The following is a 15,624-nucleotide window of genomic DNA, read 5'->3' as shown; positions in this document are numbered from 1 at the left end:
TGTGAAACTGTCTCATTGCACCAGCAATGTTAATGTTAATAAAACTTCCAGTATGTGTACCAGAATGATATTTCAATGATTCTCCTCTTCCATCAGGTTCTTATCACAGGCCCATCTGATACACCTTATGCAAATGGTTGCTTTGAATTTGATGTATATTTTCCCCAAGATTATCCAAATTCACCTCCACTCGTCAACCTGGAGACCACGGGCGGTCACAGTGTACGATTTAACCCAAATCTTTACAATGATGGAAAGGTAAGGAGACAGACAGTGGGTTAATAACAAGTAAATACAAATGTACTCATTTTAAAGAAATGTTATGTAATCTTGTTAAAATCTACTTTCTGATTGAGAACAAAATGAATGTATCAAAATGATCATATTGAATAGATCTCTGCTAAGAGTAAGCACTGTTCCACAAATAAATTATTGGTGTTATATGTTGAAATTATGTGAAACAAATCCATAGAATTACCTTTTAAAACTTGTATTTCAACATTTTAGAAACTCATTCTATTTGGAATAATTTCTTTGCACTTAGAAACATAGAAAACCTACAGCACAATACAGGCCCTTTGGCCCACAAAACTGTGTTGAACATGTCCTTACCTTAGAAATTACCTCGGGTTACCCATATCCCTCTATTTTTCTGAGCTCCATGTACCTATCCAGGAGTCTCTTACAAGACCCTATTGTATCCACCTCCACCACCATCACCAGCAGCCTATTCCACTCACTCACCACTCTCTGCGTTTATATTAAAAAAAACAAAAAACTTACCCCTGACATCTCCTCTGTACCTACTTCCAAGCACCTTAAAACTCTTATCAGGTCACCTCTCATCCTCCGTCGCTCCAAGGAGAAAAGGCTGAGTTCATTCAACCTATTCTCATAAGGCATGCTCCCCAATCCAGGCAACATCTTTGTAAATCTCCTCTGCACCCTTTCTATGGTTTCAACGTCCTTCCTGTAGTGAGGTGACCAGAACTGAGCATAGTACTCCAAGTGGAATCGGACCAGGGTCCTATATAGCTGCAACGTTACCTCTCTGCTCCTAAACTCAATCCCATAGTTGATGAAGGCCAATGCACCGTATGCTTCTTTAACCACAGAGTCAACCTGCGTAGCAGCTTTGAGTATCCTATGGACTCAGACCCCAAGATCCCTCTGATCCTCCACACTGCCAAGAGTCTTACCATTAATACTATATTCTGCCATCATGTTTGACCTACCAAAATGAACCACTTCACACTTATATGAGTTGAACTCCATCTGCCACTTCTCAGCCCAGTTTTGCATCCTAACAGTGTCCCGCTGTAACCTCTGACAGCCCTTCACACTATCCACAACACCTCCCAACCTTTGTGTCATCAGCAAATTTACTAACCCATTCCTCCACTTCCTCATCCAGGTCATTTATAAAAATCACAAAGAGAAGGGGTGCCAGAACAGATCCCTGAGGCACTCCACTGGTCACCAACTTCCACACAGAATATGACCTGTCTACAACCACTCTTTGCCTTCTGTTGGCAAGCCAGTTCCGGATCCACAAAGCAATGTCCCCTTGGATCCCATGCCTTATTACTTTATCAATAAGCTTTGCATGGAGTACCTTATCAGATGCCTTGCTGAAATCCATATACACCATATCTACTGCTCTACCTTCATCCATGTGTTTAGTCATATCCTCAAAAAATTCAATCAGGCTCATAAGGCACGACCTGTCTTTGACAAAGCCATGCTGACTATTCCTAATCATATTATGCCTCTCCAAATGTTCATAAATCCTGCCTCTCAGGGTAATTTCCTGGGCTATCTCTACCCCCTTTCAGAGAACAACATCTGCAACCCTTCAATCCTCTGGAACCTCTCCTGTCCCCATTGATGATGCAAAGATCATCGCCAGAGGCTCAGCAGTCTCCTCCCTTGCCTCCCACAGTATCCTGGGGTATATCTCGTCCAGTCCCGGTGACTAATCCAACTTGATGCTTTCCAAATGCTCCAGCACGTCCTCTTTCTTAACATCTACATGCTCAAGCTTATCAGTCCACTGTAAGTCATCCCTACAATCGCCAAGATCCTTTTCCATAGTGAATTCTGAAGCAAAGTATTCATTAAGTACCTCTGCTATCTCCTCCGGTTCCATACACACTTTTCCACTGTCACACTTGATTGATTGGTCCTATTCTCTCACGTCATATCCTCTTGCTCTTCACACTCTTGTAGAATGCCTTGGGGTTTTCTTAATCCTGCTTGCCAAGGCCTTCTCATGGCCCCTTATGGCTCTCCTAATTTCTTTCTTATGCTCCTTCCTGCTAGCCTTATAATCTTCTAGATCTCTATCATTACCTCGTTTTTTGAACTTTTTGTAAACTTTTCTTCTTCACTAGATTTACAACAGTCTTTGTACACCATGGTTCCTGTACCCTACCATCCTTTCCCTGTCTCATTGGAACGTACCTATGCAGAACTCCATGCAAATATTCCCTGAACATTTGCCACATTTCTTCTGTACGTTTCCCTGAGAACATCTGTTTCCAATTTATGCTTCCAAGTTCCTGCCTGGTAGCCTGATATTTCCCCTTACTCTAATTAAACGCTTTTCTAACTTGTCTGTTCTTATTCCTCTCCAATGCTATGGTAAAGGAAATAGAATTGTGATCACTTATGGATAAAATTTTGCTCCTAGCATTCATCTGCCATTTTAAGTCAATTTGTGACAGTGAGTTCAGGGCAAAAGGGGATCATACAAATAAATTGTGAATTTACCATATATACTATTTGCACAAAATGCAGAATTGAATTTTCTGCTGCGGAAGGGGAAAAGGCTTGGAACCATTTAAGGATCTGTTATATAAAAATCAAAAACAAGAGAAAATCTGCAGATGCTGGAAATCCAAGCAACACACGATGCTGGAGGAACTCAGCAGGCCAGGCAGCATTTATGGAAAAGAAGTACTGCTGAAGGGTACTTTTTTTTTTTTCATAGATGCTGCCTGGCCTGCTGAGTTCCTCCAGTACTTTTATGTGCTGCATATAAAAAATCAATTTTGGATTGGGTTACTTTGCCCTCTATTCCTGTTTTACCATTTGCTTAAGAATTATTTTGGAGTTCCTCAGAGTCATTTTAGTGTTGAATGATATTGATAATAATTGTGCATGTCTCTACACCTGGGATGATTTCCCCATTTTAATTTCAGGTCTGTTTAAGTATTCTTAACACATGGCACGGAAGGCCGGAGGAAAAGTGGAATCCTCAAACATCTAGTTTTTTGCAAGTAAGTATAAATGGTTTGTTATTTGTTTAGGATATTCATTAAGAAAAGTAAAGAGCCCTTTAAATCTAAAGATTTCAGGAAATGCAGAATTTGGCCAGTGTTATGTTCACAATTTAAATTTGCTTAAATGGCAGATGTTAGACATATTGTTTCCAATGTAGAGTGTATTAGCCATGTGTCCTTGCACTACACTGAGATGAGAAGGAATTTCTTTAGCCAGACAGTGGTGAATCTTTGCCATTCATTGCCACAGATGGCTGGAGGAGCCAAGCCACTGGATATATTTAAAACAGAGTTTGATAGGTTCTGCATTAGTAAGATTGTCAAGGGTTATAAGGGATCGTGGTGTGTTGATTCATCAAGTGTAGAAAGTTAACAGGCAGGTGAAGTAAGCAATTAAAGCAAATTGTATGTTGGTTTATATTCTAAGCAGATGTGTGTACAAAACAAAGGAATTGTCATAATCTTGCAAGATAATCTCTAATTTTAGGAAGGAAAAACTTAAAGGTAATGCACGATAGATTCATTAGCTTACTTGAGTTAAGTATTGTGAAGTTTGGTTAATTAAAACTGAAGTATAAATAACAGAATTTTGAAGATTTGATAATTTTATTAAAATATACAAGAATCTTCCATCTGAAAACCATTGACATACAGCAATATTTAACTGTTTCCAAATGTAATAATTAAATTAAAAACATCAGAAGGAACATTGACATGAATAGTAGTATTCAACAATTACAATTTATGAATACAGCAAACAAAATCTAAAATAAAAAGAACCTTGTTCTTTGCCTTTCCTCCTTACAATGTATAATATGGATTAAAGTGCATGATCTTTCAGATCCTGCACCAGACCTAACTTGCTGGGATGTCTGATCTAAGAGCAGGCTTCCCAGCCAGTATTTATCGTGGTGAATCTTGGCAGGCTGTGGCTTCATCACTGGGGCTCTAGCAACAGAAAATAACATGGAAATTGCTGTCAGAATGTAGCCAGCAGGATTAGCACTTCTGCCCAAAAAACTTGTGGGAAAGTGTTGGTCAATGCTGACAGTTCTCTGTGTAATTTCTGGAAAGACGTGCTATGGATAATTAGAATTTATAATTATGAGCAAACATTATTGCCAACAAGTACCTTGTCTCTTCCATTTGGCTTCATGTTCTAATGCATAGTGAGGTTTATCAGGTAGTTGATCAGTAATTTGAAGTTGGAAGCAGTAGCTAGCAAGTAATCACTTCAGAGAGTGTTAAGATTCCATCATCCAAGATGGTACTGGGTGTTTGTGGGTAGGACTGAGTTGTTTTTTTTTTTGTAGGATGTGAGTTCGATTTTTATGGTATTGCCCCATAAATTAGAGTCATAGAGCACTGAAACAAGCCTTTCAGCCAAATTTGACCACTTTAGATTATCCTGTTAATCTCCCCGATAATTTTATATACCTCTGTAAGATCACCGCTTATTCTGCTCAATCTCTGTCGATAATTCAGTCCCTTGAGCCCCAGGTGAATGAAGTACCTGATAGTTTGTTTTTGGAATTATTCATTTTATTGATACACAATGGAGTAGGCCCCTCCAGCTCTTTGAGCCACACTACCCCACAACTCCGACTAACCGTAACCTAATCATGGGATAATTTACAAAGGCTAATTAACCTCCCCAGTATGTCTTTTGCCTGTGGGAGGAAACCGGAGCACGCAGGGAAACCCCACGCATTTCACAATGTGGACGAACAAATTCTCCTTGTAGAACAATGCTGGAATTGAACTCCAAACTCCAGAAGGCCCCAAGCTGTTATAGCCTCATGCTAACCACTAAGTGGTGTCCAAACCTTTGTACCCTATCAATGTTCCGTTTCGGTGAAAACCTCCAGCATGGTTGACATTAGAGGTGAGCAAGATGGACCTGTTTACAATCCAGACACAGTTTGCCATCTGTCTTCAGTTTGCCTTAGCTTGCATTGAACTTAGAAAGATCTGCAATGAAAAATTGTTAGTGCAGTTGATAGACTGCAAAGACAATTTTGTTTCAAAATTATCATTATAACCTTCAATTTAAAATGTGCCAATGCATCGTATAAATATAATTTATCCAAGGAAGAAAAAAGCAATATTTTTTAAAATTGAATGTTTACAGCATAGAGTTATAATTTGTGCTTTAAAGTACCAAATACCAAATTCCTTAATGAAGCAGCATTCATAAAGTGGTGAAAATGTTAAAAGTTTTGAGTGTGAAAAAGTGAAATCTTTTATTTTCTTCAGGTATTGGTGTCAATCCAATCTTTGATACTGGTGGCAGAACCATATTTCAATGAGCCTGGCTACGAGAGATCAAGGGGAACACCCAGTGGCACTCAGAGTTCTCGAGAATATGATGGAAATATTAGACAAGCAACTGTAAAGTGGGCCATGCTTGAGCAAATAAGAAATCCTTCACCATGCTTTAAAGAGGTAAGCTTTGTTTTATCTGTGGGCAGGCAGTAATATAACATTACTACTTAAAATTGAGTGCTGAAAATTGTAGTGGGGAGAAGTTCCCTGGCTTCAGAGTTTCTGTGTGTAACATCACTTTGGTCCAAAGATGCTTTTCATGCACTAGCCAGCATGTTAGACCATAAGACCATAAGACAAAGGAGCAGAAGTCGGCCATTCAGCCCATCGAGTCTGCTCCGCCATTTTATCATGAGCTGATCCATTCACTCATTTAATCCCACTCCCCTGCCTTCTTGCCATAACCTTTGATGCCCTGGCTACTCAGATACCTATCAATCTCTGCCTTAAATACCCCTAATGACTTGGCCTCCACTGATGCCCATGGCAACAAATTCCATAGATTCACCACCCATAGATTCAAAATCTCCAACAATCCAAGAAAATGGGTAAGTTAGGAAGCAAGGAATGTTAACACTGGGAAATCTGCAGATGCTGGAAATTCAAGCAACAAACACAAAAAATGCTGGTGAACGTAGCAGGCCAGGCAGCATCTACAGGAAGAGGTACAGTGGACGTTTTGGGCCGAGACCCTTTGTCAGGACTAACTGAAAGAAGAGATAGTAAGAGATTTGAGAGGGGGAGGGGGAGGTCCGAAATGATAGGAGAAGACAGGAGGGGGAGGGATGGAGCTAAGAGCTGGAAAGTTGTTTGGCAAAAGGGATACAAGGCTGGAGAAGGGAGAAGATCATAGGACAGGAAGCCTGGGGAGAAAGAAAGGAGGAGGGGAGCCCAGAGGATGGACAGCATACAAGGAGTTATCGTGAGAGGGACAGAAGGAGAAAAAAAGAGGGAAAAGATTTAAAAAATAATAAATAAATAAGGGATGGGGTACGAAGGGGAGGAGGGGCATTAATGGAAGTTAGAGAAGTCAATGTTCATGCCATCAGGTTGGAGGCTACCCAGACAGAATCCTCCAACCTGAGTGTGGCTTCATTGTTACAGTAGAGGAGGCCATGGATAGACATATCAGAATGGGAATGGGATGTGGAATTAAAATGTGTGGCCACTGGGAGATCCTGGTTTCTCTGGCGGACAGAGCATAGGTGTTCAGCGAAACGGTCTCCCAGCCTGTGTCGAGTCTCGCCAATATATAGAAGGCCGTACCGGACGCAGTATATCACCCCAGCCAACTCACAGGTGAAGTGTCGCCTCAGCTGGAAGAACTGTCTGGGGCCCTGAATGGTGGTGAGGGAGGAAGTGTAAGGGCATGTGTAGCACTTGTTCCGCTTACAAGGATAAGTGCCAGGAGGGAGATCAGTGGGGAGGGATGTGGGGGACGAATGGACAAGGGAGTCGCATAGGGAGCGATCCCTGTGGAAAGCAGAAAGGGGAGGGGATGGATTCTATTGGGTTTCTTTGTTTTGTGGCTGCCTGTAAGGAGATGAATCGCCTTGTAATACATATTTTGTTAATAAGTGTACTTTGTACTTTATCTGAACCTTCAAAAAATTATTTATCAATATTAATCACTTTAAATTTAACTTGGATTTCAGCATTTATATGAAAACATCATGTGATTGCATCAATACTGGTTTTAAATCAGAAACTGATTTTTTTGAACTCAGTTGTAAATAAATTGCAAGCAAATTCTAAAAGTATTTCAATTGAACCATAGTGGGCAGCTGTCGATCCCAGGGGATCATGGGTTTACGTCTCTGGTGGACTGGGTCCTCTCCAGGGCACAAGCCTGGGCGGGACAGATTTGAAGAACCAGTTGCTGTCCATGCAGTGGGTTCTCCCTCTCCACGTCACTGATATAGTCCAAGGGAACGGCCAGAGTGAATTTGTAAAATCATCAAACTGCCTTAGGGACCCTGGCTTCGGATTTCTTCCTTAGTGTTTACTCTTGAAGCCTTTCCCATGGGTGGGTATGGCTGCAAGGCAGTGGAAGTTTAAAATCAGAGTTTTTCTTCTAGGTGGGCTGCCATCCAAGGCTGACGAGCCATACCTGCCGGAAATTGAACTATACTCAAGCCAAATAATCAGTGCAATTGAAATGACTTCATTGATATTGATATTCAGACACATTTATCAGCCAGTGTTAATTTGGTTCAAACCACTTATGAAGCTATTTTTTTTATATTTTATGACCTTCCAGAGAATATCAATGCTCTGAGTGAGTCCTCTTAAATTTGGTCTCAGGAGAATGGAACAGTTTCAGAATTGTTTTTGCTAAAACAAAATGCCCTGAAAGATATTCAACATAAAAAGAATCCTTTTTGAATAATTGACAGAACAAACTTATAGAAGTGGCAGCAGAACATTTGAACCTTTAAGTAAGCAATTTTTGAACTGAGGATAATTTAATTTTATGAAATGGAATTGTTTATTAAGCTTCTCAAACATGATTTGAGATGGTTGCTAGGTGACTTTGATTCCTGCATTACGAAAGTGCAAAAGGATAAGCACCGGGAAGTTGCATGGATGTGAAACTGTTATACACAGTGTCACAACCAAGGGAGTCAGTGGGTGTGATCTGAATTGTATTCTTTGAGTTTAAAGACAACTTTGAAGAAGGGCTGTGTCAATTGTCTTATAAGTTTTATTGGTGAGTCATTGTCTGTAATAGTTGCTGTGTTTTTCAAGAAGTTGATTCCAAATGTTGATTGGCATGGCAATGGTACTTTCTACCTTGTTCCAAAGATTAAAGGAACTCGCCAAAGTGAATCTTAAAAAGCGAGATGTTGCTTATACATGGATAAAGTATTGCCATCTGGAATCTTATTTAGAGGGTAATCAGACTTTAAAGTTCCCAAATTGCAAAGGAGATGGAGGTTATAGAAATGGAAGAAATAGCAGACATATTTGAATGAACATGTGAGAGAACTCCTTATTTTGTCTTGTATAACTAGAGGAGGATTATTGATTTCAGCATAGAATGTGTTTGAGTGCTGGGGGTAAATCGTTGAGGAAAATCCCAAACAGTAAATTTCCCCTTGGAGTATAGCAGGGAGATGCCTTTGCAGTAATCACTGTCAAGTATCTCCCCTCTTGAAGATGGTTTTGATTGCAGCATGCTCCTTAGAATATCCTCCTCTTTTCAAATGCGAGCAATGAGTCTGTGGGTTTGTGCTGAAATTAATCACTGTCAAGTTTGAGACCTTCTGTAAGTATGTCTAGGCAATAAAGAGATGGCACGTCTCCACAAAATAAGACCAGGAGCAGAATGAAGCTATTCAGCCCATCCAGCCTGCTCTGCCATTCTGTGTGGATTTTTTTCCCCCCAAACCCGTACCCTTACCAACCAAGAGGCTAACTACACCCTCTGCCTTAAGTGCACCCAATAACTTGGCCTCCACAACCCTCTGTGGTAATGAATTCCACAGATTCACCACCGTTTGACTGAAGAAATTCCTCCTTGTCTCAATTTTAAGGGAACATTTCTTTAATCCAAGGCTGTGCCCTAGGATTCATTCCTGGGCTCATTCTTGTGAACCTTCTTTGCGCTTTCTCCAAGGCCAACATATTCTTCCTTCGATATGGGACCCAAAATTGCTCACAGTATTACAAAATGAGGTCTGACCAGCATCTTTTAAGGCCTCAGCAGTACATCCTTACTTTTATATTGTTGTCTGCTTAATGAATACTAACCTCTAAACTTGTTGGAAAGCTGAGCAAACCAGTAAGTATCTGGCACTGAGACCTTAGTATACTGTACATTCAGTCAGCTTTGTTGGGCAGACCATGTCATTTGCATGTCTGATGCTAGATTCCTTGCAGACACTGTTCTGAGCTTTGTCAGGTAGACAGCGGAAAAGATTTGACTATAGCCAAGCCTCCATGAAAAATGCTATATTCCTATTGATTCCTGGTAATCTGGCTGCTCAAAGTAGAGAAGGGACTTTTGCAATTGCATTAACCTCAAGAAGCACTTGGAAGTCATATGTAAATACCAGTAGGAATATGCCATCTCACAAATTACCCTGTCAGACACTATCTACCTCATCGGTGGAAGAGTATCATACCCACGTTGGGTTCACTATCAATGTCAGAACCTCCAAAGTTGCAGTGGAAGCAAGTCATGTTTATTGAGGAGGGGATAACTAAAAAAAAGATAATTTGCTTCTAATTGTAAATGGTAATATATTTCAAATTAATTCCAGGTAGGCTGAGAACAAGCATGTCAATGACCTCTAAAGCAAATGAAGATTTGAACAGGCATTTTTTTTTTTTTGCCTTGAGTGAGATTCAATGTCTTAGCCTTGTGAAAAGATCAATTCTGAAATCTGATTATCTGCAGCACATGTTCTGACAGTTTCATAGAGTTAATTATATTTGGCCTTTATGATTAAAGAATTTTGTAGAAACTTTTTCAAGTTGGTCTTTGGACATCAATTCTTCCATCAAACAGCTACCTTCAATTTCTATTGTATTCCAGTGTGTTTTTTTCCCCCTCTTTGGGACATTGAGATATTAAAAGTTGATCAACATCACATTTTTCTTGCAGTAGGTTTGTATATTGATCTTGTAGTTAAGAGAGGGAAAGAGTTTCAAGTCATCAAGTGAGAGTGTAACAATCAATTTTATGTGAACTTATTCTACCTTTCTTTGGAATACAGGGTAGGAGCTAATTAACTAATGTTTTGTTGAAGGCATCTCAAAAATAGGTACAAGTAGTTTATTTCTACTGACTTTAGGTCACTTTAGAACAGAACATAGGACGTGACAGCATAGTACAGACCTCTTCAGTCCACAATGTTGTCCCAACCTTATAACCTACACAAAGATCAATCTAATCCTTCTCTCTGACATAGTCCTCCAGTTTTCTATCATCTATGTGCCTGTCTAAGATTTTCTTGAATGTCCCTATATCTCTGCCACCACCCCTGGCGGTACATTTAATGCACCCACCACTTGCTGAGTAAAAAAAACACAACAAACTTCTGACATTCCCACATACTTAACTCCAATTGCCTTAAAATTATGCTCCCTCATTCGCACCTTGGAAAAAATCTCTGGTTATCTATGCTTCTCGTCATCTTGCACACATCTATCAAGTCACCTCTCACCCGCCTTCACACTAGCTCAATCAAGCTATCCTCATAAGGCATGCTGTCCGATCCAAAATTCCTCTGCAACTTCCCTAAAGCTTGCACATTCTTCTTGTAATGAGGCGATCAGAACACAAGGTTTTGTTGAGCTGCAAAATTTCCTTGTAGCTCTTGAACTCTGTCCTCCGACTAAGGAAACAGAAACTTCGAAGGATCTGTCGACGTGGACCCCAAGATCCCTCTGTTTCTCCACACTGACGGGAATCCTGCCATTAACTTGCATTCTGCCTTCAAATTCCACCGTCCAAAATAAATTACTGCACACAGATTCCCAGGCTGAACTTCATCTGTCACTTCTCAGCCCAGCTCTGCATCTTGTCAATGTCCCATTTTAACCGAAGTTACCGTCTCTACTGTAACTGTTAATAGCTGTGCAAGTAGATTTCTCGCTTCGATGAAGATCGTTGTTCCATGTTTTGTATGATGGTTTATGGAAGCAGCAGCAGTAGTAGTAGTTTATAAACAACATCTTTTCCCAACAGTTCGATGATCAAGAAGTCAATTGATTGAGCAAATCAAGTACTGTATGCAGCACCTAGTACAGAAGGAACACCTGGGAGGTGGAGAGGGGTTGTTTTTTCTTTGACCACTTTTCTCGGTGCATCTCTAGCAGATAATGGCTTTTGCTGGGTGAAGCACATTACTAGGACTGTTCAAGTCAGACTGGTAACATGTGCAATATGTTGTATTTTCTTGTTGACGTGTTTCATTTGAAGAAAATGTAAGGTGAGGAAGAGGAAAAAGGAAGCTAATAAATTAGCAAAGCTTCCTTTTTGTTGAACTTACTTTTCCCAATATTGCAAAAAAAAATCTGACCTCATTAAAAATACTGGGAACTTGCTAAAAACATGTCTTCATGATGGATCTTATGCGATTATAGTAATTTCCCTGGTAACTTGAAAGCAACTATCCCAACAATTAATTAAATAATAGGGAATGTGCACTCCATCTGTACCACCTGTTTTGTTTGTTTGTTTCGCAGTGCCTTGCCTCTTGCAGTGAAATTCCTCATTATAGAATAGCATAACATGTAGTTTGCTAGTGATACATTAAAACAATTTATTCCTTTCGTAACCTGAGGATATCCTAATACACTATTAATCAAGTACTATCGAAGTATTGTAATTGTTGTGGTGTAGGAATGCGGCAGCTAGGGTTTGCACAGCAAGATCCACAAACTGCAATGTAATTATTTTGTCATTTACGAGTGTTGGCTATATATCGATCAAACCGGCAAGGAGAGCAGTCTGAATTTAAGAATAATATGACAAGGTTATTTCTACATCTACCCATGATGGTAGACAGGCCCTAGTTTTGATGTCTTAACAGGAAGAAACCATTAGTACAGAGCTTCCTCAATACTACACTGAAGCATCCGCGGAAGTGTCTGGAGCGGGACAAACCGGCCACTTAAGAGCAAAAACACTAACTATTGATGTTGAAGCACAACTGTGCTAGTGATATTAGTACTTGACAGTCAGAATCAGAATCTTTTCCCCGATGTAGAAATGTCAAACACCAGAGGAATTGTTTTTAAGGTTAGAGGGGGAGGTTAAAAGGAGGCCAATTATTTTTTAAACGGTGGCAGATGACTAGAATAGGTCATGAGGCATAGTAGTGGAAACAGGCGGTTTGGTGAAGTTTGAGGCTTTTAGATGGGCACAATATGAGAGAAATAGGGGGATATGGATGATACGTAGGAGGAGCACGTGGGCCGCATGCACTGTGCTATACTGCTATTTCCTTTGGTTTTCTGTTCTAGGTGATACACAAACATTTTTACTTGAAGAGAGCCGAGGTAATGGCCCAGTGTGAAGAGTGGATTGCTGACATCCAACAGTACAGCAGTGACAAGCGTGTTGGCAGGACAATGTCACATCATGCAGCTGCCTTGAAGGTAAAGTTCAGGAAAGTGGTTATTTGTGCATCAAGCAAAACTTTCTTGTGTTTACTGCATAACGAATTCAGTCATCAAGGAGAGACTTCACTAGTTTAGTTCAATTACTTGAGATTTAGCCAAAAATTACAACACTTCTAGGTCAAAGCATACCATTTGAATCAGTCTAATGACTAATTAGTGACTTGGTTATCTTCGTGCTTCGGTAGCTGAAAAATACTAAGCCAAGTGTTCAGATTATTTAAGTAAAAGTTATATTGTTTATGTGGGACTAAAGCTTGCATTTTCAATTAAAGGAAAACCTAGATAAGGAAGATTAACATTATTGATGTGATACAAAATACAAGTGTATGATTAATTTTCGTGACTAATTAAAATAGCTGAGCTACAACCAGTGCTCCACAAAAGAGGGAAGAGTATGAATATGAACTGCAATTAGGGGGAATAGGGGGACGTCAGCATGGATTGGTGAGGGTAGGGCTTCTGGGAGGTAAGAATTTTGACAGCATTGAGGAATTTTTAAATTTAGCAATAAAACCGCTGATGTATGCAGAGTAAAATATTGTCTTTGCCATTAGAGTAAAACAGCATGAAAACGGGCCCCCTCACTCAACCATGTCCACACCAAGCATCCACTTACGTATATCCCATTATTTCCCCACATTCCCATCATTTCTCCCCAGATCCTAGATAAACTGTCGCTTTGCACTCGATAATTTACAGAAATCTGAAAGAATTGAGTGCCTAAACACCATTAGCAGAGGGATGGACCCACAAATCCTGATTTGGCTGCTGAAATCTTTCAAAAATTGCTGTGGTTCTAGATTCCAGCACGTGGTGACTCTTTCTCCTCCCCCCCCCCCCCCCCCGCCCCAACAGGGAAAATTCACCATGACCTATTAACTCACACCTTCAGGATGTGAGAGGAAACTGGAGCATGTGAGGATATGCATGTATTCACAAAGAGAACATGCAAACTCGTGCACCACCAGAGATCATGATTGAACCCACAGGTTTCTGCCTTAGGTCCAGGTTGCTGGGCCTGTGAGGTAGAAACTTTGCCAGCTGCACCCACAGCCCTGCTCAACTTTTTTTTGACAGCTATAGCACAGTAGCGGGTCCTTCTGGTTCAACGAGCCTATGCTGCCCAATTACACCCATGTGGCCAATTGACCTACTAACCCATGCATCTTTAGGATGTGAGAGAAAACCAGAGCACCCAGTCGAAATCCATACTATCTCAGACAGAATGTGCCATCTCCTTACAGACAATGACAGGACTTCAGCCTGGTTCCAATTCTATCACTACCAATCTAAGTCATTTATGTCCCTTTCAAACAAATTGAGCAGCATTTTCATAGTGGTCTCAATTATATAAATGGACCTTCAGAAATTCATTTAAGCATTTGACTTTTTATGAGAATCTTTTAGAAAGAATACACAATATCAATCACAAACTTTGTTACTGATTGTCTGCTAATTATCTTACAGCGTCATACTACGCAATTACGTGAAGAGCTGTTAAAGCTCCCCTGCCCAGAGGGCCTCGAGCCAGAGTATGATGAGATGGTGGAGAAAAGCGAAGGGGCTGCGAGAGGTGAAGTAGAATCCATATCAGAGGGTGAAGAACGAGCCGGCAGTAGCAGAGACCACTCCCCAAGTGATGTCAAACTATGATCTGCATTGTATGGACTTGAAAGACTCAAAAGGCTTTGAAGCACAAGCCAAAATCTGTCAATATTTGTATGTAAGAAGCTAATTATGTAATAGGTAATAAAATTGAACTATGCTATGCCCTTAAAGGTAAAACTGTTTAAATCAATATGATCTTTTATTTACCTGTAAAAGAGTGTAAACTTTTTTGTGCTTTTATTTTTCAATTGTGACATAACCACTACATGGTATGTTTGGAAAAATTGTTCATGTATACACTGATGACAAAATGATAAATCACTGATATAAGGGAAGACATTAGAACGTTTACCGAATGTTAATTTCAGTTGACCGTTAGAGGACAGTTGTAACCAGGAATATATTGTCATCCTGATAGATACTTCGCTTATTTAAATAAACACAGATCTTAGGTTTGATAGCCCACCACCTCCTCCATCCCTCTACCCCTACTCCTATCCCTTGGATAAAACATTTGGCCATATTCATTGCTCATATTCAATTTCTACAAACTTCTGTAACTTCAATAAAAGATAAATGAACATTCTATTCAGCTACGATTGATTACTGGTACGTTAACAGTACTGTTAATTACTGAATTCATGAATGTTTTTATGATGAGTCTTAAATACATTTTTTAATAAATATAACTTACTTTGGTTCACATGAATACATATTGGGCTCTGGAGTTTTGAAACCGCAAGTATCAAAATAGTGCATTCTTAAAATGTAGCCTTACACCAACGATCTAGCCAACAACTGGAATATTATTGTTTTTAGATTTTTCAAAATGATAGGTATATTACTGCCAATCTTCTTGAGTAGTAGGGTTCAGTTTCTCACAAGGTTCAGATCCTAAGAGGCTCTTAGATCATCAAACATTTTTTCTGGGTACTGCTTGGTGGTTGGTAAACAGGTTCTCTGGAAATCTGAGGAAACTTATCACATTTTTAAAAAAAAAACACCTATTTTCATTGGATTTGTCCTACTGTCCTGTATTGTGAAGCCTTGCATTAATGTTTGACTTTTTATAATCGTACACATTATAGTGACTGCACTGTTGTATTAGTTCAACCTGCTGATTTTTAACATTTAGTAAACAAAAAGTAGCTATAAGAATGTAATAACTGTACTAAAGTTTGAGATTTATGGAAAAGCAGAGTTAAATACTCAAACGGAGCAAAGAGCTAATGGGAGTAGTCAATAATATTATATATTTCCATTAACAATTGGA

At 39.7% G+C, this 15,624-nt stretch overlaps 1 protein-coding gene across 1 annotated transcript in view; it reads left to right on the top strand.

Moving 5' to 3' along the window:
• birc6 (baculoviral IAP repeat containing 6) overlaps positions 1-14,937 on the top strand; it is a 270,551-nt gene extending 255,614 nt beyond the window's left edge. The window contains 5 exon segments of the mRNA XM_072264879.1: positions 97-258; positions 3,204-3,281; positions 5,541-5,729; positions 12,585-12,719; positions 14,211-14,937. Coding sequence (XP_072120980.1) covers positions 97-258; positions 3,204-3,281; positions 5,541-5,729; positions 12,585-12,719; positions 14,211-14,396 — 750 coding nt within the window. The 3' untranslated portion in view covers positions 14,397-14,937.
• The last annotated feature ends 687 nt before the right edge of the window (positions 14,938-15,624 follow it).

The sequence above is a fragment of the Mobula birostris genome, chromosome 8 (assembly GCF_030028105.1).
Source record: "Mobula birostris isolate sMobBir1 chromosome 8, sMobBir1.hap1, whole genome shotgun sequence".
NCBI classification, from domain to species: domain Eukaryota; kingdom Metazoa; phylum Chordata; class Chondrichthyes; order Myliobatiformes; family Myliobatidae; genus Mobula; species Mobula birostris.
The sequence above is the reverse complement of the archived record's forward strand: the minus strand, read 5'-3'. Positions and strand labels throughout refer to the sequence as shown.